This window comes from Haliotis cracherodii, unplaced genomic scaffold (genome assembly GCF_022045235.1).
Source record: "Haliotis cracherodii isolate W230 unplaced genomic scaffold, xgHalCrac1.p SCAF_7, whole genome shotgun sequence".
NCBI classification, from domain to species: Eukaryota; Metazoa; Mollusca; class Gastropoda; order Lepetellida; family Haliotidae; genus Haliotis; species Haliotis cracherodii.
The window spans coordinates 30,146,039-30,171,227 of NW_027266330.1; the positions used below are offsets into that span (position 1 = coordinate 30,146,039).

General features: G+C 41.9%; 2 protein-coding genes across 4 annotated transcripts in view; both read right to left on the bottom strand.

Annotated features, from left to right (window-relative positions):
• Window positions 1–6,265: 6,265 nt before the first annotated feature.
• LOC139448790 (variant surface antigen E-like) lies at window positions 6,266–7,102 on the bottom strand. Its single transcript, XM_071230324.1, has one exon. It carries the CDS (start codon window positions 7,100–7,102, stop codon window positions 6,266–6,268), a length of 837 nt encoding a protein of 278 aa, XP_071086425.1.
• A 2,851-nt stretch (window positions 7,103–9,953) lies between these two features.
• The window catches only part of LOC139447263 (uncharacterized), a 55,008-nt gene continuing 39,772 nt past the window's right edge, over window positions 9,954–25,189 (bottom strand). For all 3 annotated transcript variants that reach the window (XM_071228535.1, XM_071228537.1, XM_071228536.1), the window contains exons 19-29: window positions 24,144–24,266; window positions 23,373–23,546; window positions 22,188–22,344; window positions 20,574–20,677; window positions 20,311–20,433; window positions 19,233–19,367; window positions 16,133–16,321; window positions 14,410–14,617; window positions 13,046–13,346; window positions 11,697–11,896; window positions 9,954–10,526 (exon numbers count right to left, since the gene is read on the bottom strand). In XM_071228535.1, coding sequence (XP_071084636.1) covers window positions 10,226–10,526; window positions 11,697–11,896; window positions 13,046–13,346; window positions 14,410–14,617; window positions 16,133–16,321; window positions 19,233–19,367; window positions 20,311–20,433; window positions 20,574–20,677; window positions 22,188–22,344; window positions 23,373–23,546; window positions 24,144–24,266 — 2,015 coding nt within the window. In that variant the 3' untranslated portion in view covers window positions 9,954–10,225. The remainder of the gene's footprint in view (window positions 10,527–11,696; window positions 11,897–13,045; window positions 13,347–14,409; window positions 14,618–16,132; window positions 16,322–19,232; window positions 19,368–20,310; window positions 20,434–20,573; window positions 20,678–22,187; window positions 22,345–23,372; window positions 23,547–24,143; window positions 24,267–25,189) is intronic.

Here is a 25,189-nt window from a genome sequence, read left to right on the forward strand (position 1 = left end):
TTTAGTTCTTCGATGTAATTTGTTGTTTTGAAGTGCGGTCGTATGCGATACTGTGCCATGCGATGTGTTGAAGAGCCGTGGTATGTTGTGCGATACTGATGATGTCTTTTGTTGAAATATGGTCATATGTTATGCAATACTGTGTCTTGCGTTGTGTTGAAGTGCCGTGGTATGTTGTGTGATGCCGATGATGTCTTTTGTTGAAATATGGTCATATGTTATGCAATGCTGTGTTTTGTGTTGTGTTGAAGTGGGGTGGTATGTTGTGCGATGCTGATGATGTCTTTTGTTGAAATATGGTCAAATGTTATGCAATACTGTGTCTTGCGTTGTGTTGAAGTGCCGTGGTATGTTGTGTGATGCTGATGATGTCTTTTGTTGAAATATGGTCATATGTTATGCATTACTGTGTTTTGTGTTGTGATGAAGTTCGATTGAAGTGTACCTGCACCAGGCCATTTTTTTACGTCTTTTGGTGTCACGCGGACGGAGAATATGAGTGAGTGAGTTTGGTTTTACGCCGCTTTTAGCAATATTCCAGCAATATCACGGAGGGGGACACCAGAAATAGGCTTCACACATTGTACCCATGTCGGGAATCGAACCCGGGTCATCGGCGTGACGAGCGAACGCTTTAACCACTAGGCTTCAAGACCGCCCCGACGGAGAATATGAACAGAGGGGCAAAAGAAACGCCACCAAATAAATATTGACCGTCAGTTTGCCAAACAGCACGAAAACAGTTGGGAACACATAGCTTGAATACAACTTTAAATAATTATCTTGAGCAGTAACTGGAACCAGACCATCCATTGTGGTAATTATGCTGGTGGGCCCAGAAGCAAATCTCCAGATCCACTGGCTATCATCCGAGATTATCAAATCAAGATTAATACTATTTAGCCGTCGCTTTTCCCATTAACCTGAGGTACACTGTTAAAATTTAATCAGCGTCTTGTCTGTGCTTAGTACTGTATTACGGAAGTTAAGATCCGGGTTCTGAGATGGCAGGAGATGCATGCTGGGAATTGTTTGTTGGTCAGAAGTTTTGTAGTTCAAGGTCACTGACTTCTTATCACGTGTCCGGACATGTTGATCAGTCGCACGGTGTTTTTGAAGAGTGTAATATGAAGAGTAGATTTAAGAGTTCTTGATCTAAATGTTTTACGACGTTGTTTGTTCAGATGCGAAAATAGAATTCGTGTCGTATGTTGAGAAAACTGTTTTTCAATGTTTAAATCTATTTATATTTTAATATGATTTTTTTAAATCTGCTAGAATAACAAAGTGACTGAGATAAGTAAGTGAATGAGTGAGTTGGGTTTAACGCCGCTTTTAACAGTATAACAGTTATATCACGGCGTGTCAGCTTAGTGTGGGAGAAAAGCCCGAAGTGATGCAGGTCTCAGACGTTTGCCACTTCGGTGAAACCCACGAGCACGGGTATGGTGCTGACAAACCTAGAAACATAATCGGGGCGAAGCGGGATTCGAACCCACAATCATAGGTTTCTGGCGTGCTCAAGGGACGCAACTCTGCACAGTGAATCGCGGCGCCTAAGACGACTGGGCCACCCTTGCCCCCCCTTATCGTGTGATAGAGATGTTGGCATGGAGACCAACATGGCTATAATGATACTCTCAACAAGTACAACAAATCGAGTTTGTAGACAAGTTTGACATCTCAAACCGTATTCATCCAGGTTACAGTATATCTAATACATAGCAACGCACGGAGACGACAGTTCATGTTGATGGTGAAAACTTTCAACCAGGCTATTGATGACTACCATGACTACCATGACTACCATGACTACACGGTTAGTGTAGTGGGCTGAGGCATTACACGTTACTGTGCTGGGCTGAGTTCCGTCGCTTAGGCGAATGGTCGAAGGTTCGACCCACAAATTCGCCCTGATTAAATTTCCACTTTTGTTGCGCCATGCCGGTGCTTGTGGGTTTCGCCAAAGTCATAAGCTTTCAAGACCTGCATCACGTCCGTCTTTCCTCACATATGACAGACATTGAAAGCATATAAGCACGGCAACTTGGTAAGCTAACATGAGGTGAGCATCCCTAAAGAAAACAAAGCAAGCTTTGCAAGGCTTTCGCTCTACATGCTATTATGACGTCATATCGCTCATTGTGACGCAAAAGATATGATGTCACTGTCGTATATAGAAAAGCGCCAAAATTCCAAGCTCTCTGTTGTCTCCAAAACGTAAATACATTCCCTTTGTTGATTTCTGTCGTGTTTTTCTGCACGAAATGTATTGCCACACATCCTTTGAATATTGTAGTAACCGCATCTGTGCATTTTGTAACCTGTAATTGTAGATATAGTTATTTAAATATGCCTACCGACAATGACTCAAAATAGTACTATTCTATGAATATTAGATTTCGCAGTGATGCGGCCGTCAAACCAGCTGTTTCAATCAGAGGGGGTTAATTGTGATTTAATAGCCTCTGATTGACCAATCAGAATCGAGTAAATTCCAAATTCATGGTAGAATTTATATTAAATGTGGCACTAGGGAATAAGGACCCAACAATTATTAATCAGAAAACTTGTTATAAAACCTGGTACAAACTGGCGTGATATAATTCCGGGCGCTGTTTGTTCGCAGCATCGGCAATCGTAGTCGGCGGTCAGAAATAGAGAATCTCACCTGAGTGCCTTTTGATATCAAATATATCAACACGTGTTGATAAAAGTGAAAAAATTCCGAGGTGACGTCACAATGGTCTGTAAAGCATTGTGATGTAATTTTAATTGCAGCGATATCTACAGTGTAGATGTCGCTTGATCTAATCCAAGCATATCTCCTGTGGGAGCCAGTTTTGGATGATAAGGAAGAATATTACCAATGTAAAACATAAACTTTATATTTTATTTGCTTTATTAACTATTTGCTGCTCATAAATACTGCCGATGTCCTGGAGAGGGATGCCAATGGTGTTATTCGCCGTGTATCACTGAGCCTCTCAGGTCATCAAATAATACATTTCTGGAGGAGTGACGTGTCAGCTTGGTGTCCTCCCATTAGTTAGATGTCCCAATAGTTAGACAGCTTACGAGTATAACAACACTTTAAACGGTTGAGTGCACACTAATCCTTATGCTTGTTACCTCAGACTTTACAATGGAATAGTCCAGATAAGATCTGACAAACAAAGCAAAGCAGCCTTAGATAGATACTTTAATATTATACTTAACATTTAATGACACTTTACATTTGATAAATTTTATACAGTTTGTAACAACACTTTGTGACACTTAAATGGTTAAGAGCGAAACAAGTTATGTGGGACCTAAAAAAAGGAGTTAATTCTAACCAAGTCAAAAATACGGGATGGTATTTACCTGTAAAGTGCACTTTTCACGCTCTGAAATGATGGCATCGCTGGGATGTTGGCTCCATCTACTTGAGTGACTTGCTCCTCGTACAATGCCTGCATCTGTGTGGTTTCTTCTCGCGCTCTTTTACGAAGATTGCTGACAAAGTTCACTCTGGTTTCATCTTCAGGCGGATGGTTATGTTCCGACTGATTGCGAAGAAAGTCACCGACAGTCGTAAAGTTCCCATTGCACGTCTTGACACATCTCTAATGTGTGCAGGTTTGCCTCTCGCGGTTTCTGTTGTAAATATATCCATCTAATATCAACTGCTTACTTCCACGCCGAGACGTGATGTACTCTACTTTCCTTAATCCAGTCATATCGATACTGATAATGATACGTACCCCATGATCATTTTTATTTGTTTGATGAGTAGATAATCTAAACTTAACTCCTTCAACTGATCATACAGTAAGACAATTAAGCTACTCCATAGTTAACATACTAGTTAATCTCATGCCTATTGAACCTGTGCTGAGAGTAAGGTAATTTAGGTTAACTAAAGGAAATTGTAACATATATACTCCCTAAACTGTTAGTCCCCTATCCCTACTCAGTACTTTAATCTAATTAGGACTGATCCATTAAACCTGTAGGTATATTCCCTCTTTGCCTAAATAACAATGTCTAACAATTAGGACGTCTAAGTAATGGGACGTCTAACTAATGGGATATAACCGTCAGCTTTAAACAATTACAACTGGCGTCATGTGCTTTGTTTGTTTGTTTGTTGTTTAACGCCGCACTCAGCAATATTCAGCTATATGACGGCGGTCTGTAAGTAATCGAGTCTGGACCAGACAATCCAGTGATTAACATCATGAGCACCTAAGCAGTTTGGGTACAATGACATGCGTCAACCAAATCACCCAAATATTGCTAATTGCGGCGACACGATTATTGACAGATCGTATATGAGTTACACACCAAACAAGCAAACAAATAAACAAACAAAAACAAAACAATCCCAACGTAGCCCCCAGCCACCAGCAACAAAGGGACGCTACTCTTCACATGCCTCTGATAACGGGTACATGTAAAGGCGGGTTGTGGATATAATAACCTACGATCCCGATAATGTCTTCAGCCGCAAAACACCGCAACGCATAACGCCATCTAGAATGTGATAGCAGCGAAAGGCACACCAAACTACGCCAAACGGTCTCATACCACATCACCGTCCCAACCACACCCCTCCGCATCGTGATTTGAGTCAGTCGGATCGTTTCCCTTGTAACCTGTGGCACAGATGTGACTTTTACAAAGTAACCACACGGATTATTTCTTTGGGGTGTATTATAGTTTCAAACAATACTAATATCGTGTTCATGGCATATGAAGTCGACCCGCTGTGCATAGGATTCATTGCACTCTCAAACATCTTCTAAGTTATTGGGGGCGGTCGGGTAGCCTAGTGGTTAAAGCGTTCGCTCGTCACGCCGAAGTCCCGGGTTCGATTCCCGACATGGGTACAATGTGTGAAGCTCATTTCTGTTGTCCCCCGCCGTGATATTGCTGGAATCTTGCTAAAAGCGGCGTAAAACCATACTCACTCACTCACTCTAAGTTATTGTTTGGCAAGAATCGAAGTTAATAAAATAATACCCTATCGTATTATTCACTGCATTTTAAAAGAAACGGAATTAGATTTCAACTGCAAAATTGTTTAGTTCAAGTCCATACAATTTCATTAAAACCAGATCTTAGTTCTCTCTATCGCTGAACAAAGGTCTGAGGACATCCCATTACGGGTCACGTCAGAACGAATTTTCATCCGACCTTTCATTCGGCCAATCAAAGCGTCGCTTACCAGATCAAGAAAGTGACTGTCGGAATGTGTTTTCTAATCATGCAACCTCTAAAAGGTTAACCCGGGGTGTTCCGAACAACAGTTACGACCCTTACGACTGATTCCGTCTCCTGCTTCCGTTGAATAACGTTTGAACGGAGGAAGCGTTCCACAGTACGCGGGAAACACTGCCATGCAATCTCAACCACATATTAGACATTCCGGAATGTTCGTTTGTTCAGTTTTAAAAAGTTAAATCGAGAACTGTGTCAACATATTCTTCAAGCGTAGTCTGAAATGGAAGTCGCCAGGTTGAAACGAGTACCGTAAAGCTCGAGAAAGCTGTTTTCTAATTGGCTGATGTCGACTTCTTGTTGGTCATTTCAGTGGTCGGTCAGTTCGCGAAAGGCCGTTCTGACGTGACCCGTAATTGGATGTCCTCAGATCTTTGTTTAGCGGCAGCGAGAACCTAGATCTGATTTTGATGAGATTGCAGTACATGTAACTGTACCTTATGATTAATAAAATATACTTGTCATTAAAGGACGATTATTTTGCGAGTTAATGTTCCCGCAGCGTTTCATCAACTGGAAAAGAACTCAAATAGACGAATTCGAGAAATGTAACGACAGCCTCTATAAGAAACTAATGATGCTATGTCAAGATGAGTTATAATTTCAAATCGATTTCATGTGCGCCCCTACTATTATATAATCTAACAGATTTGCGCAATGTGTCACCATCTCATATTGACATTTCACTTAAATCAGAGTAGTGTTTGGTATAAAAAAAAAATTAAAATTAATTTATTAATACAGCTTCCTCCAAACTATGCTTGATCGAATTCTCATTAAAGGCAGGTTCCAGAATATTAGCGTCTCCTTTTCTCTAATGCTACAGCCAGGCGTCAGCCTCAGCGTTAACGGATACCATTGGGTTTTATCAGAGGCGACCAACATGGTTCGTTGTAAGACTGATTACTTCATCACAGGTCTCAGGGAGACTATCACAGGCAGAGGTATAGGCTCTAATCCCCTAAAGGGAGCGCTTTGAAAAGAGTTATGTACTCGATTGTCAACGAAAAAGGTCTCCCATGAAGGGAACTGTGCTCGGGAACCGTGCTGGGTATCCGTGCTGGGGAACTGTGCTGGGTATTAGTGCTTGGGAACTGTGCTTGGTATCAGTGCTGAGAAACTGTGCTGGGGAACTGTGCTGGGAATCCATACTGGGGAACTGTGCTGGGGAACTTTGCTGGGTATCAGTGCTGGGGAACCGTGCTGGGGAACCGTGCTGGGGAACTGTGCTGGGGAACTGTGCAGGGAATCCATACTGGGGAACCATGCTGGGAAACCGTGCTGGGGAACAGTGCTGGGGAACCGTGCTGGGGAACCGTGCTGGGGAACTGTGCTGGGGAACTGTGCTGGGTATTAGTGCTGAGAAACTGTGCTGGGAAACCATACTGGGGAACTGTGCTGGGAAACCATACTGGGGAACCGTGCTGGGGAACCGTGCTGGGGAACTGTGCTGGGAAACCATACTGGGGAACCGTGCTGGGGAACCGTGCTGGGGAACTGTGGTGGGTATCCGTGCTGGGGAATTGTGCTGGGTATTAGTGCTGAGAAACTGTGCTGGGAAACCATACTGGGGAACCGTGCTGGGAAACCATACTGGGGAACAGTGCTTGGGAACCGTGCTGGGGAACTGTGCTGGGTATCCGTGCTGGGGAACTGTGCTGGGTATTAGTGCTGAGAAACTGTGCTGGGAAACCAAACTGGGGAACCGTGCTGGGGAACAATGCTGGGGAACCGTGCTGGGTATCCGTGCTGGGGAACCGTGCTGGGGAACCGTGTTTGGGAACTGTGCTGGGTAAAACCGTACTTGAGAACTGTGCTGGGGAACTGTGCTGGGCATCCGTGCTGGGTATCCGTGTTTGGGAACTGTGCTGGGTATCCGTGTTTGGGAACTGTGCTGGGTAAAACCGTACTTGAGAACTGTGCTGGGGAACTGTGCAGGTAGCAGAGGTATAGTCGGAGGTTAGTCCGGAGTGCAGCTTGATTAGTATATTGTGTCTTTGTGCATGCAATAAAATATTGTTTCGTTTTCAAAAATTAGTTTCAGATTAAATCGTTGATCTGTTACTAGTGATTGAGCTGTGCTCCGACGACGGTTTTATTCATAAAATATGAATGTACAGAAATTTGCACGTTATAAGTGGTTGAACATAACTTTCACCGCCACGTGGAAAGCCTGTACAGAGTCAGGGAATAAAAGACATCGTTACGAATCAGCGTCGTCCTGAATCTTGTCACACCACACTCGAAACACACAATGTTACCACCGTCTGGCTACACAATAACGGGCTTCGTCATATGTAAGAAATGAGGGAAAAGACGCACACAAGGCACTTGCTTGAAAACATGGAAATATATTTTTGACAGCTATGTACCTTGTGAACAAGAACAAACACAAAATACACACAGAACAATCACAACAGAACAATTAATAATGCTTGGAATGATGCGTGGATATGAAGGAATAGTGTTACAGTGTGACAGGCCACCATGTTGGAAGTGCCCGGCTGTAGCGCATTTGATCTTCTGTAGTGTGTGATATCTGCCCCGTTGTAGCGTGTTATATCTGATATGATGTTGTGTGTGACACCTACCCCTTTGTAGCGTGTTATATCTGACCTTCTGCAGTGTGCTATCTACCCCGTTGTAGCGTGTTATATCTGATCTTCTGCAGTGTGTGATATCTGGGCCGTTGTAGCGTGTTATATCTGATCTGATGCTGTGTGCGATATCTACCCCGTTGTAGCGTGTTATATCTGATCTTCTGTAGTGTGTGATACCTGCCCCGTTGTAGCGTGTTATATCTGATCTGATGCTGTGTGTGATATCTACCCCGTTGTAGCGTGTTATATCTGATCTTCCGCAGTGTGTGATATGTGGGCCGTTGTAGCGTGTTATATCTGATCTGATGTTGTGCGTGATATCTACCCCGTTGTAGCGTGTTATATCTGATCTTCCGCAGTGTGTGATATCTTGGCCGTTGTAGCGTGTTATATCTGATCTGATGTTGTGCGTGATATCTACCCTGGTGTAGCGTGTTATATCTGATCTTCTGCAGTGGGTGATATCTACCCCATTGTAACGTCTTATATCTGATCTGATGTTGTGTGTGATACCTACCCCTTTGTAGCGTGTTATATCTGACCTTCTGCAGTGTGCTATCTACCCCGTTGTAGCGTGTTATATCTCATCGCAGCAGGGTGTGATATCAACCCAAGCTTGTGGTACCTACAATATTGGATACAGAATAACCCACACCCATCTCAAACCCGTCCCCCCTCCCTCGGACAAACCTTCATATATACAACAGACTTACTTGATAGTTTTTTTATGCTGTTACATACAAAATCGTCCAGTATACAAAACATCTAACACAGTGAAATGTTAGAGAACGAAATCTCTACATAATCTAACACTCTCCGGTTATATTCTGGATACGTGCAGACTTTCCTGCCAAACACACGATTCCCGCTGTATTCGTTTCCTTATTTCTTTCCATTGGTATATATACTCCTGGTAAAAAGTTAAGGATTCCCAGAGAAAATGAATGTGCAGCACGACACCATTAATTTCAACTGTAAATCAATACTAGGCACAAATCAGTCGTGCCTATATAAATATTCAACCCTTTTGATAAATTATACACACGTTGTGCCCATGACTGCGCTCTGGCAGCAGACTACGAGCGGATACCGTGGCGTGGTCTATTTCGCGGCACATCATTTAAACTTTGGAGAATCTGAAAACGTGGTTGCTTAGTCACATTGGCAGGCCATTCCATGTCAGCTTACGCAGTTATATTTGAGGAGTGTCGACTTAATACAAGGATATATTTATAATGTTAAGTAAACGTTTTCGTTCATACACACTCCTGATAGAACTGCCATATATAGTTACTGGTTGTACCAATGGGTCATCAAAAACCACGTTGCAACTACAGAAATTGATAATTTTGAGCGTGAGTAATATGCATTATAAATACTCAAACACGAGCATACAAATTTATGTTTTATCATATGGTATGAACAAGAAAAACATAGAGAAACGGTACTACGGTGAGAAACGGTACTGCGTGTACGAAAACTATAAGAAAAACAGTTATGAGAAACGGAACTGTGAACATCTATGAAAGAATAAACGGCTGACGTACGCGATTGTTAATTTTACTCTCTCTCTCTCTCTCTCTCTCTCTCTCTCTCTCTCTCTCTCTCTCTCTCTCTCTCTCTCTCTCTCTCTATCTCTCTCTCTCTAGTAGTTTTGTGATTGTAGAAGTCATTTTGACACGTGTTTTTTCTCACAGTTAGATATTTTCCCGACGTTCAAAAACGTGTTTACTCTTTAAGTCCAAAATTGCAAGTGTAAAAGATGACAATGACTATTTGCCAGTCATTTGAACGCGTCTAATAACAGTCAACCCAATATTTAGAGGTATTAAGTAACTTTAAAATTTGTCTTTTCCAAGAGACCAGAGAGAGTCCTTATCATTCCTTGTAAAATATTTGAACATTGGTAAAACGCGAATAAATTGATATAAATGAGTTACCATTCTTTAAATGGATAAACATATGTAACAATACATAAACATTGATAAACATTGGTAAACGTGCGTAAACTCTCTCTCTCTCTCTCTCTCTCTCTCTCTCTCTCTCTCTCTCTCTCTCTCTCTCTCCTCTCTCTCTCTCTCTCTCTCTCTCTCTCTCTCTCTCTCTCTCTCTCTCTCTCTCTTGGTTGTACCAATGGCTCATCAGAATCTACGTCGCATCCACAGATGCATCCCTCACACACACACACACATACACACATACATACATACATACATACATACATACATACATACATACATACATACATACATACATACATACATACATACATACATATACAAGTAAAATGACAATCTTTAATAATTTGGTACTACTATCTACAATACGTCCTTGTCTCCTGTTGGTTACAAACCAGGCAATCATGTGTCTGCCCTCACAACGGCTGTAAAATGGAATATCCGGCAGCTCTTCATCGCCTTAAAAGTCACATTGGCTCCTTCTTGAAACTCAATATTTTCGCTATTCAACCAAGACATCGGCAACGCCTGGGGATTGTTTCTAGTCTGGCACGTAGTGTAGGACGCCCCCCCATATTTATCTGTCAACGACACCCCTATGAGATCTCCCACCGTCACCCTGATCTGCTCTGACGGTTGGACGTCCACCACTTGTGACATGTTATTGACTGTAGTGATCATGTTCTGGCCAATGAACGTATACCTGGAACATTGAGAGTAGCATGATCAGTGTGGTGAAGTAAGGTGAGGTATGGTGAGGTGATGTATGGTGAGATGAGGTGAGGTACGTATGGTCAGTTATATTGAGATGAGGTGAGGTACGTATGGGGAGGTGAGGTGAGGTATATTGAGATGAGGTGAGGTACATTTTGGGAGGGGAGGTATGGTGAGATGAGGTGAGGTACGTATGGTATGGTGAGGTATGGTGAGGTGAGGAATGGCATGGTGAGGTGAGGTCTGGCGGGGTGAGGTATATTGAGATGAGGTGAGGTACGTATGGTGAGGTTAGGTATATTGAGATGAGGTGAGATACGTATGGGGAGGGGAGGTATGGTGAGATGAGTTGAGGTACGTATGGTGAGGTGAGGTATGGTGAGGTGATGTATGGTGAGACGAGGTATGGTGAGGTGAGGTATGGTGAGACGAGGTATGGCGAGGTGAGGTATGGTGAGCTGATGTATGGTGAGGTGATGTATGGTGAGACGAGGTATGGCGAGGTGAGGTATGGTGAGCTGATGTATGGTGAGGTGATGTATGGTGAGGTGAGGTATGGTGAGTTGAGGTATGGTGAGGTGAGGAATGGCGAGGTGAGGTATGGTGAGCTGATGTATCGTGAGGTGATGTATGGTGAGGTGAGGTATGGTGAGATGAGGTATGGTGAGGTGAGGAATGGCATGGTGAGACGAGGTATGGCGAGGTGAGGTATGGTGAGCTGATGTATGGTGTGGTGAGGTATGGTGAGGTGTGGTAAGGTATGGTGAGGTAAGGTAAAATGGGGTTTAACGTCGCGTTCAAGATTATTGCATTTATGCTGCTGACGGACCAGGGGTCATAATCGGAATGAATCGGAGACATATGAATGGCCTATCTAGATAGCATGATTCATTTCTACAATGTCGTTACTGCGATTCACTGACCACGACTGGTCAAGAGGGAATAAATGAGTTTAGTGTTATACTTCTTTGAAGAATATTTCGGGAATAGCATATCGTGCAGTTTGATTTTGGAGGAAAGCTAAATGTGATGCAAGGGTGAATCGAGGATTCAATTCCATTATCAAAGGTTCCTGTTACGCACAAGGGACGCAACTCTGCACAAGCGACCAAGACGACTGCTCCCCTCCCCTGAATGGTCAAAAAATGAGATTACGTACGTGTTTTCTCCGACAGCTCGCCACACTTGAAGGCCAATCCTGCTGACATTTGGCGAAAACAACTGCCACTGCTCCAGCGAGCCATTGACACGGATCCTGAAGTAGGCGTTGTTCCCTGTGTAAGCTCGGTCAGCTACCCTAATGACGTGCTTGCCATATATGATTGGGATTTCATTCGTGCGTGATAGTGCTTCGTACGTCTGAAAAAAAATATTCACTTGTTTTTGTTGTTGGGTTTTTTTTTGTTTAACGCCGCCCTCGGCAGTACCCCAGCTGTATCATGGCCGTCTGTAAATAATCGAGTCTGGACAACAAAGTCCGGTGATTGACATCATGAGCATTGATCTTCGCAATTTGCATACGATGACATGCACCAACAAAGTCAACGAGCCTGACCACCGGATCACGTTAGTCGCCCCTTTCGGCAAGCATGGGTTGCTGAAGGCCTATTCTAACGGTATCCGCTTCAACTAATTGTACAGTTGCCAAGACTGTGTTTGAAAGAAACTTTGCATCTGATAGACATTTACTTACGAAACAGACAAGAACAACACAAAAATGATTAAAAAAATATATAATAAAACATAAGAGAACATATACACCCATGTTTGATGGTGGCTAAAAATTATTACATAAACAAACAAGAAATAGTTATTCGATGGTGACGTATTGGATACGGGTATCATAGGCGATATTACATGCATCATATATCAGTGGGTATTTGACACCAGACGACTGTTCCCAGCCCATAAACGTTTGTATTTTTTGTCTCAAATCCGATACTTTGTATGCTGTATACTTTATAAAGTAAAGTGTATACTTTATTTTGCCCGGTAGTTTACTTAAAAACATAGCTATCCAATTGGGAATTAAAAAGATGTATGAACATTGATTGTAATCAGACCGGTTATACAGAGAAAAATAAGAAAAATTCAATAATTCATGTCAAAGATAAATGCCCCCTTAAATTCCTGACCCCCACCCCCACCCCCAACACACACACACACACACACACACACACACTCTCTCTCTCTCTCTCTCACACACACACACACAAATACACATGCACGCACACACAACATATACACACGCACGCACGCACACACACACACACAAACACAAACATATACACACATACATGTACTCTCTCACACACTAAAATACACATGCACGCACACACACAACATATACACACGCACGCACGCACGCACAAACACACACACACAAACATATACACACACACTCTCACACACACAAATACACATGCACGCACACACACAACATATACGCACGCACGCACGCACACACACACACATCGAATATCAAATGTTCTGTCCATAGACTCTGACCTTATTGACGTAAGCTGTCAATGAAAAAGTTCTGCACGTCAGATCTTTCCAGTTATAGACCGTGTCCACTTCAAAGAAAGACGCAGTCGTCATGTGTTTGTCCAGAATGAGGCTGTTTTCTCCTTCCGGGTACCCCTCCTCAAGTCCACACGAATTCCACATGATTTGTGACGCAACATGACCCGACCAGATACCAATGAGGTCACCAGGAATCACCTGGATTCTGTTTCCGCGTGGAATGTCAACGATATTTACCCGGTCAGGGCCGTAGTAGACCATGTTCTGTCCAATAAACTGAAATCTGTAGAAAAATTAGAAACTAGAAACCAGACCAATTCGCTCAGACATGTGTCGACTTCCTGATTTGGCCTCATAGCAAAGCGAGGCCAACCATCACGTGATACGCGTTGCTATTGGGCAATGTTATTTCTTAATGAGTAGGTGCTAACACTTCTCAACACAAACCATTGATGAAGCAAACATTTGTTCAAACTGCCACACTTAAGAATTAAAATTCAATGTGTGACAAGGGCCATTTTAGGCTTAAGGGATCCTTAGGTGTGTTCATATACAGTAAACTACGGTTATAACGAACTCAAAGGGACCACTAATTTTAGTTTGTTATAACCATAGTTTGTTATAAGCATATATATTGTATAACAATAGCAAATAGTCGGGACAAAAAAATCAATTCGTTATATCTGACAGTTCGTTATAAGCGTGTTCGTTATAAACGTACTTTACTGTAGCACTAAACGAATAGATAAGGTTAACATGCCATTGGTTAAAATGTGTCAATAAGAATGACTATAGAGGTTAGGAAGAAGTAGTTTTGTCATTGTAGAAGTCATTTTGACACGTGTTTTTTCTCACAGTTAGATATTTTCCCGACGTTCAAAAACGTGTTTACTCTTTAAGTCCAAAATTGCAAGTGTAAAATATGACAAAGACTATTTGCCAGTCATTTGAACGTGTCTAATAACATTCAACCCAATATTTAAAGGTATTAAGTAACTTTAAAATTTGGCTTTTCCAAGAGACAAGAAAGAGTCCTTATCATACCTTGTAAAATATTTAAACATTGGTAAAACACGAATAAATTGATATAATTGAGTAACCATTCGTAAAAATTGATAAACATATGTAACAATACATAAACATTGATAAAATGCATAAACATTGGTAAAAATGCATAACGTTGGTAAACGTGAGTAAACTTTCACCTCATACCAGTAAAGACATGAATTTTGACATCCAAGTGTCCATTTTTCTCTGGCACAGTGTAGTTCAGAGTTTTATCAGTAAACATTAACAGTAGTTACAGTGGGCGGACCTAGGGTGAAGTTTAAATTTATTTGGCTTACTGAAGGGGTCCAACATCTGGTCGCGGACGCCATATCTGAAGAACAGTGCTCCCGGCACCGTGCGTGTAGAATCGCCATTGGGTTATCTCCCCTTCTCGTTGTATGCGGTGTAAGCTATTGTTGCCTATGTAGGTGGTGCTGACGGCGCAGGTGAAGGTCCGCTTGATAATGTCAACTTGGCTGACAGGGGTGACTTGTTCATTCTCGTCTGGGTTTGCATTTAAAAGAAAATTTATATTTTTCAGTGAAACATTCAATCGTTCAATCGTTCGACCATTCAATCTTCAATCGGCCAATGAGCAACATTTGAACAATCGTTTTCAGTTAGGCGGTGATTGTTTTATAAGAAAACATACAGCTTTATGCATAACAACTTCTGGTTAATTATCCCCGCCGCGAAATGGAAGGGGGTTATAGGAATGGGTGCTGTCCGTCCGTACTTCCGCTCGTCCGTCCGTTCGTCCGTCCGTCACGTTTCGTTTCCGGAGAAGACATCAAAAACCATGAGAGATATCTTAACCAAACTTGGCACATAGATAGGTCTTGTGGTGAACTGATGCCTTTTGATAGTTTGGGTATTTAGCCCAGTGGTTAAACACGGATGTTCTGGGTTAGAACCATGAGAGATATCTTAACCAAACTTGGCACATAGATAGGTCATGTGGTGAACTGATGCCTTTTGGTAGTTTTGGGATTTAGCCCAGTGGTTAAACACGGATGTTCTGGGTTAGAACCATGAGAGATATCTTAACCAAAATTGGCACATAGATAGGTCTTGTGGTGAACTGATGCCTTTTGGTAGTTTTGGGATTTAGCCCAGTGGTTAAACACGGATGTTCTGGGTTAGAACCATGAGAGATATCTTAACCAAACTTGGCACATAGATAGGTCTTGTGGTGAACTGATGCCTTTTGGTAGTTTTGGGATTTAGCCCAGTGGTTAAACACGGATGTTCTGGGTTAGAACCATGAGAGATATCTTAACCAAACTTGGCACATAGATAGGTCTTGTGGTGAACTGATGCCTTTTGGTAGTTTTGGGATTTAGCCCAGTGGTTAAACACGGATGTTCTGGGTTAGATCCCTACATGATTGACATGTATGCCGTCCATTCTTGATTGTCCAAGCCGTGACCAAAACTTAAGTGTGACAAGTACATGTATTTGAAATTTTGGGTGTGAGGGGACATGGACGATCAGCCTTTCGTGTCGCGGAATCTAATTAAATCTAGCCTGGCTGTACATTCGATAGCATTAGAAAATGTCCATGTTGTCCACCTTATAGAGACGGCGAATTTAGTCTCGGGAATATTCATGTTTTACTAACCAATCCATCTGGTTCAGTCCATCAAGGTCGATGTGTAACACGTTTTACTTGAAGCAAATGTACGTCAGGTCAGTGTGCAATACGTTTCACTTGAGGCAAATGTAAGTCAGATTGATGTGTAACACGTTTTACTCGAAGCAAATGTAAGTCATACTGATGTGTAACACGTTTTACTTTGGGCTAATGTAATTCGGGTCCATGTTTTACTTGAGGAAAAGGTAAGTCAGGTCCATGTTTTATTTGAAGCAAATGTAAGTCAGGTTTTACTGGAAGTGAATAAGATGAGGAACATACAGAAGATGGATGTTTTACTTGCAGTAAATTAGTGAGGACCTAAGAACATATGCTTTACTAGCAGTCTATGTATTAATAACATATTACATATGAAATAATCTCACCAACGCAGACTGGTTCCGACCCTGACAGCCAACCGCTTTCTTCGCATATTCTGCTGAGCTGCCCGCTAACCAAGACGGTTCCCGGTATGCACGTGTAGGTGACGACATCACCACGAGGAATGTACTTGTACGTGACGTCACTAGAAGGAGCTGCGTTCATTGGGGGTGTCGTGACTTTGCAGAATGGTGCTAGAATGTATAAATATATATTTTAGGGTGAAAATAATAGTACAATTGAAAACAGATACATGCAGAAAGTGATTTAAGTATTGTTGACATCTCATCTACATGGACTACCAAGAAGAAGTTAAGAACACCCAATTATTAATATGACTATAGTTAATCTGTCATGGCTGGTGGCTATTGAACCGGCACGGGTGGCCCAGTCGTCGATGTGCAGAGTTACTGTGCGAAAGATACTAGTATACCACTACGCTTCATTATAAACACATGGTCGACCGTCCACACAAAAAACTTCGATGTCATTGATATTATTAGCAAAAACATCGAGTGGTTTTATTTTCACGTGACATTGATGAATCGCCTCCATGGAAAGTTATACCCATTCAGATACTAGTAACTGTCACAAAAACACCACACTGTGCAGCTTCAGCGGAACAACCCTGGCAACAGTACGTTGCGTGGGTCTGATCGAGAGATATGCTTGAAGGTCAAAAGGCGGTGTTGTTGATTCAGATCTCGATGACATGCCGCTTTTCTAGCCGTCGTATTAATAGACTTCCCGTTAACACGTCCAAACTGAAGTATAGTTCCTATTTCCGATCATTCAGTTATGATAATGTGACAATTGACAGCAAAATGCGTTAACATAGAATATGACAATTGACAGCAAAATGCGTTAACATGAAATACGACAATGGTATGAATCCACATCATTTCAATTCGTGGCATCTGCATTTACAATAAAGCTGTTTGGACGCCAATCGAGAAGACATGTGATTGATTGATTGATTGATTGATTGATTGATTGATTGATTGATTGATTGATTGATTGATTGATTGATTGATTGATTGATTGATTGATTGATTGATTCTATTCCGCGTGTAGCAATATTCCAGCAATATCACGATTGATTGATTGATTGATTGATTGATTGATTGATTGATTGATTGATTGATTGATTGATTGATTGATTGATTGATTGATTGATTGATTGATTGATATATTCCAGCAATAACTCAACGGGTGGAGACTCACGGTCCACTATACATGATTTCCTATTGCTATAGATTTGTCCTATTGATTTCTCGAACTATTGTATAACAGTGGCATAGACATACAGCCCTCACTGAATCGTAGTGTTATTATAGCCGAACCTCTTTCACAGAAGAGATTATGTTATACTAAAGGCGCTGCTTTGTGTTATGAATAATATGCATATTTTCATATTCATAATTGGCAAATAAAGGTTGTGTTGATTAATCTTCCGAAAGTATAAATAATTTCTAGATGTACTGCAGAGGTTGGGGTTTATGAAAGGTTCCAAAACTTACGAAATGTCAACTAAATGATAGGAAACAGGTCTGTTTATTCTTGAAAGTCGATCCATGTACATGGGCTAAACTGCACGGTGTAATCAGTAAAAGATAACAATGGATTTATACAACCCATGCGTAAATGCAGTAGGCGTTATGCATTTATACAACAGGTGATTCTCCACAATATTCTAACATACATGCATTGTTAAGCCCATGGGCTTATTCAATGTGGACATTATGAATATATTTTCTTCAGCGTGACAGAACAGTCTGATGTCATTCTACGACTTGACGGCACCTCGCCGGACACAACCAAGATGTTTTAACCATAACTATCATCACATCAAACCTGACGAGGCCATTCTTCACAGCGAATATTTAGTTAATATGACGGTGGGTCAGGTATCCCCTCGGAACAAGGCGAACGTCCATGATCGTTTAGCATGCACGTGCAATACAACGCCGAAACGAACATGTTCCTATTTCAACCTATCCAAAAATAGAGCAAGTAGGTCGGTGGGTTGTTGGGGGTGAGAGGGCGTTGGTGTTCTTTTTCTTTGGAAAACGGTAACGCAGTATGTCAGTAAAAGTGCTTTCAAGTGAAGATAATGACTGGTTTATCGTTCATGAAGCGCAAGAAATTACGCTTAAGGCATAAAATACGGACAATACCGGATCGTGGTTTACGTCTCGATAAAAACGTGAAAAAGGGTCGGGTCTCTAGATTAGGTTCGGTCCGGAAACAGGAAATCCAAATATTTCGCTTTTGGACCATTTAGTCAAGCCCAGTAACAGTGCCATCTGTGCTATGAGAGCCAGCTGCCCGGGCATAGCCGTAGGGACGACGCAGCATTGAACGTGGCAGGTTGCGGTTTCCTATGAGAAGCCCTACCAATTGCCTACTCTGTCCTATTCCACGTGGGGATTACGGACTGGACATCTATTATCCTGTCTTTGTATGTAGTACTTCACATCATATACTGGTCACTTACTGGTCAGATACAAAGGTCAGTGGTATTCAGTGGTATTGCTAGAATATTGCTTAAAGCTTGTAAACTCGCTTATTCTGTTGAAGCCGTGACGACCCCGTCCCGATTGTTCGACTTAAAATGGGTGCTCTCAGGTGGTCTGGTTCTAGGTTCTGGTCGATTGCGTGTTCCCCGTAGGATATTTGCTCATGTTTTCAGTCATTGGTTTGCCTGGTCTAGACTTGATTTGTACAGGTGAGGTGAGGTGAAATGGGGTTTAACGCCGCGTTCAAGATTATTGCTCTTATATAGCAACATGCATACACGTGCTAGCACACTGAGATACCATGCCGCAGTTTAACATGAATACCCCACTCAGACACAGAATACTGTCTCCGAACCGACCAGTCCTCTGTTTTAGCCCCTTGCCGAGCGCCAGACAGACAGGGTAACAACAAGTACCATCTTTTAACGTCTTTTGGTATGACGCGGCCGGGGATCGAACCCCGGACCTTCCGCTCTCCGGGCGGACGCTGTACCACTAGACCACGGAGGCTGTCGTAATCACTGCGATGGAACGAGTCCAGCAGGCAACGGGGGCTCATTTACACATCACAAACCCTTCGACTTACTGGTGAATTGTTGGCAGAAACCGCAGGAGAAGGGACACTGATGGCGGACAAACTCGGGGTAGTCTCGGCAGACTGTCGGGTTCCTCCTCAACACAGCATGGCAGTCCCAACGTTGGTTTATACACGCACGTCGACCTAGGGGAGATAACTCCGTTCAGTTTACAATTATTAAATAAACACCCCTCGGGGATACAACTGGTTGTCCTTTGTTTAAGACTGATGTAACGGTTGCCATAACAGCGTCAGGAGTTTCCAAGACGGTAATAGTCTCGAAACCTCTTGACTCTGAAAAAACAACCGTTTTTTATTGAATAGAGAAAGCCATTAGCAGAGTTACTCCCCCTTTCCAAGTTTCCGGACAATCACATATTTGTATTAAGGCGGGCAAGGTGATAGATGGACGGATATAAAGTATAGGGTAGAACAGGCGGAAAAAGAGAAACATCATATGTATACTGTTATATTAGTATATACTTTGACGTTATTTTTAATCATAAATCTTATTTTAGGGACCTCTAATTTGATATTATAGTTTAACTTTATTATATAGCTAATTGTTCACTGCGACCCGTCCACAAAGCGATCTCAGCACTAAGACTATCATCGTTAAACCTATTCCAAGTTTAAGTATTGGAGTTACGGCAGTCGTTATTAAAAATATTATTATTTAAAATAATGGCCCTGGTCTTGGAGAAGTTACGTATTTCACACACACACTACGAAACGCCATAACGCCCCTCTCCTCCCCCTGCAAACCCAATCCCCCAGTTGAGACTCGATCCATCCTCTTTGCCATGAATTCTACGTCAATACCAACATGTACAAGACAGGATATGGTTCCAGACCACAACACACAAACAGTACAATGGAGTTGGAGATCTCCTGTGGAAGTTGGGTAGAAAATTTATACTTGCGTTTAAAGGTAAAAATGCACCCTAAAAATCGTAGAACAAATTACCAAATGCAGCGTTCAAAATGGCGGACACTGTCTACAACAGAACACAACTTTACTCCACCCGGCCTATTTAGAATATACTGTTTATTATTATGATTCGATTTGTGAAGGTTGTATGCTTACTATTTGGCAGATATTTGCAGACAAACGGCATCACGCCGTTACAACTCTCTTCCCGTATGGTGTTGCCCCGTTCCTCCGGATTTATCACCAAACAAATCCTTTCTTCTTTAATTCTGGCAGCCCCTGAAAGAATGAAAAAAAAACAGTTTAAATTTCAATGTAAGGGTATTTTAACTATCCTTTATTAAAAATAAGAAAAGTTGGGGAAGATATAGTTTGAGTTTTCGTCTTTTATTCCAGTGAAGGTCAAGGTCACTACTCACCTTGAGCCCAGTTTGTCAAGGTCAGTTTAGATCCATCTGTGTTGGTATAGACGTCCGTTACACTCTCCCTGCTGGCGCCTAGCCACATCCGCCATAACTTCCGTCTGCAATAGCATCAGTTGACAGTACCATTATAGCACAGTACCTTGTACATATACTGAACAACAAAAGTTTCTGTGACATTGAATAAGATTTAATGCAAAAACCTTGTATATACTTCACAGAAACGTGAGTGAGTGAGTGAGTTGGGTTTAACGCCGCTTTGAACAGTATTCCAGTTATATCACTGTGCTGGATTGATGTGGGAGGAAAGCCCGAAGTGATGCAGGTCTAAGACGTTTACCACTTTGGTGAAACCCATCAGCACGAGTATTGTGCTCACAAAACCTACCGCCGTGATATTGCTGAAATATTTTACTTGAGGTTGTGTAAAAGTATTCTCATCCGATCACAAAAAAACATCTTTAATTTGAAGACACTTATCTCGATATATCGTTTGAGACAATTTAGCATTTAGGTACTGGTGACATTTGTATCTACAGACTCCCTCTGTTTCGAATAACAGAATACTCGAAATTTTTCCGCTGATCCCCAGAACTCTGAGTTGACAATGTTGTCGTATTTCAATTTAGAAAAATCTACATCTAGATGCTACCAGTTTTTGTCTTTAACAACATCTATATAAGATTGTTTTCTTAACTGTAAAAACAATGCCTCGGTACATGTTTCCAGAGAAGGATACAGAAAATATTTTTAAAAAATACAAATTGTATGTTCCGGTAGGATTGAGCTTCTTCGTCGGTCTACGCACACAGAGGACAGACCATACCAAACAAACTCTACGCACACAGTAACAAGGACCATACCAAACAAACTCTACGCACACAGTAACAAGGACCATACCAAACAAACTCTACGCACGCAGTAACAAGGACCATACCAAACAAACTCTACGCACACAGTAACAAGGACCATACCAAACAAACTCTACGCACGCAGTAACAAGGACCATACCGAACAAACTCTACGCACACAGTAACAAGGACCATACCAAACAAACTCTACGCACGCAGTAACAAGGACCATACCAAACAAACTCTACGCACGCAGTAACAAGGACCATACCAAACAAACTCTACGCACACAGTAACAAGGACCATACCAAACAAACTCTACGCACACAGTAACAAGGACCATACCAAACAAACTCTACGCACACAGCAACACGAACCATACCAAACAAACTCTACGCACACAGCAACATGGACCATGCTAAACAAACTCTACGCACACAGTAACATGGACCATACCAAACAAACTATACGCACACAGCAACAAGGACCATGCCAAACAAACTCTACGCACACAGTAACACGGACCATGCCAAACAAACTCTACGCACACAGTAACACGAACCAAACGAAACAAGTCGGGAAACCCGAGTTCGAAGGGGCAGAGTGCAGAATTTTGACAATGGTAGTTGTACTTCTCCATGTCAGTAAAGTTACACCTTGAAAGAGATAACGAGTTACAGAAGTTCTAGTTTACGAAGTTTCGCTGTTATTTAAAAGGCAGCGCAAAAGCGACATCAGCTGGGACATTAAATCACATTACCTCAACGTAACAATATACTCGAGCTCTGGGATGTCGTCGGCCCAGGCCAGGTGGGCATTGTTGGTGGAGCAAACGTCTGTGGCTCTGCTCTGGGTGACGCGGCTGGGGTAGAACTTGTAGCAGGCAGACCTAAACGAGCTCCAGCCGCTGGGACAAACTGACGTACAAAACATTTCACACCATCATTATATTTAATTTCTTTCTTTACGTATTTAATAACAAACATGGCAAAGATATATTATTTGTTTGTTTGTTTGTTTGTTTGTTGTTTAACGCCACACTCAGCAACATTCCAGCATTATGACGGCGGTCTGTAAATAATCGAGTCTGGACCAGACAATCCAGTGATTGACATCATGAGCATCGATCCACGCATTTGGGATCAATGACATGCATCAACCAAGTCAGCAAGCCTGACAACCGATCCCTTTAGTCGCCTCTTACGACAAGCATAGTCGCCTTTTACGGCAAGCATGGGTTGTTGAAGACCTATTCTACCCCGGATCTTCACAGGTCGCAAAGATGTATTCAAAAACGTAAATTCTTAAAAATATTTTTAGGTGGACGATAAAAAATTAAATGATGCATGGGATGAGTGTTGGAATTTAAGTCCAAGAGTTACCCCCCTTTCCTTATCGGGTCATTTGAAGGTTTGTTTTATTAACCAAAATGAGAAATTTTAATTCAAATTTTTAATGTGTGGTCGACGAAGTCTGTCACAAGTGTCGTTATTAAAATGTCAGACTGATATATAATTTGGACAGATGCCAAGGCCTAAGCGTTGGCGAGTGAAATGGGTTTACCGCGCCTTGGGGAAGCTTCAGACGAAAGTGAAGCGGTTTTTATTTCTTTGGTGAAACCCATAATCATGGCCGCGGTGTCAAATCTACAAAAGGTTTATCTTGGTGAAGCATTTTTTTCCGAATGCAGATCTGGCTTATTTCCAAAACATGTCATTCATATATAAAAAAAAAAATTATTTGTAAAAGAAACAGCAGCATATATCATTTTGAACCTAAAGTACCCGCAATAAAGAATAACCTTTTTTCAGCCCTTACAAGCCAATCAGAGTGAAGCAAACGTCATTACTTTCAGCGCTCCTTACTAGTGGTTATTACTAAAAGTGGGTAATTTTGGTTGATAGAATTCGATACCTATTTAAAAAATGTCTTTAGGGTACGCTACCTCCACACACGTAGTTGGCGGGTGTCCATGATCCGTCGCTATGACAACGCCTCGTAACTGCATCCGGTCCATACGGGCACATTGTAAGTACTGTTTCGCCGACGTTGTACCAGTTCTTCTCGAACCTGAGCAGGCCGTCCGCGGCAGGGGGTGGCCGGCTGCAGCTTGATGACACTGGTGGAAGAAGAGAAAATATACACTGATGCACAAAGTTTGATAACCGTTTTCTGTTTGTACACTGCTGTTCAAAACAGATGTTATCTCTATCGCTTTTGTAGAGTTTGCGTATTCAGCGAAATGCATCCTAATGTTTCTACCCGGGAAGATCAGGGGTAGAATAGATCTTCAGCAACCCATGCTTGCCGTAAGAGGCGACTAACGGGATCGGGTGGTCAGGCTCGCTGACTTGGTTGATGCATGTCATCGTATCCCAATTGCGTGGATCGATGCTCATGATATAAATCACTGGACTGTCTGGTCCAGACTCGATTATTTACAGACAGACGTCATATAGCTGGAATATTGAGTGCGGCCTTAAACAACAAACAAACGTTATAATTGTGAATGCTGCCCTAAGGAAAAATGTAGTGTTTGCCGTGTGTAAAACATACGCCATTTATTGATAAGTCTCTAACAACCCATATAACACTCTCAGCATCCGCCGACACACACAGGCACCCAGGCACCAATACCGGTACCTACTCCCCACACACGCATACACGACAGCAACAAGACCACGACCACGACCACGCTCAGTAGACGGTCCCTTACTGTCTTTGACCAGCTTAACGTCGCAGGTCTTGGCACAGCGGGTAGCGGCGATGATTTGGTCCCCCTCACACAGACCCTCCTTCTTCAGCTGGTCACAGTCGGGGAAGTTGTCATACTTGTTTTCTGCACAGAAAGGGAATGACTAAATTGGATGATAAAAAATACAAAACATAACCGTATTATCATTACAATTTAAAGTACTCACGGAAATGAAAAAAACCTGTTTTTTCGACCTCAGATCTTAAATAAATGCAGTTAATATACAAAATATGTAAATATTCAAACAACTAATTTAGTACTAATTGGGTCGTGGCACAAATACAGCGTATCAAATGTTTTTATGCCTTTTTACACGTAAAAGTGTGTAAAAATGTGAATAAAACAGACTATTGTGAAACAGGGCATGACCAGGTGTAAGTAGATCAAGGTGACCTATGACACCTTGACGACAGGTGAGAACAGGTGCATAATGCCTATATAGTCTGTTTCTGCTATGTCAATTTGGACTTAGTTTTATTTTTGAATGTTGAAAGTGCCTCCTGTAAAGTACATTTTGTATTGTTCACTGAGATCAAACTAGCAAATCCAGACTAGTACTCTTCGAGTTGTTTTGTTATCCCGTATTTACAGCTACGTAACACTTTGTGTCGATTTTTAAATTGAGAAAAACAGTTGTTTTTTCAATTCCGTGAGTACTTTAGTAATGAACACCACAAAAAAGATTTGCCACGACTCGTTGACATGATTTTCCAAGAGTGGGCAAATAAACCCTAAGATGAAAGTCCAGCCCTTTTAGAGCCCTCGGAAGTGACGACTTCGTTTAATTCCTGTTGCACAGCGCCATACCTTTCCGCCTAAGAATAAGGGGATTATCAAAAGGAAATATTGATTCCAGAATGTGTTAAAGCGTCATGTCAATTTACGTTATACACTTCCAACGCATCATCAGTCACCCCATCACAAAAGACACGCGTACATGGTCTGTCGAAACGACGGGATATTTCCATTATGCCCTACGTATGAATGTTTATTGAGGGACAATTCAG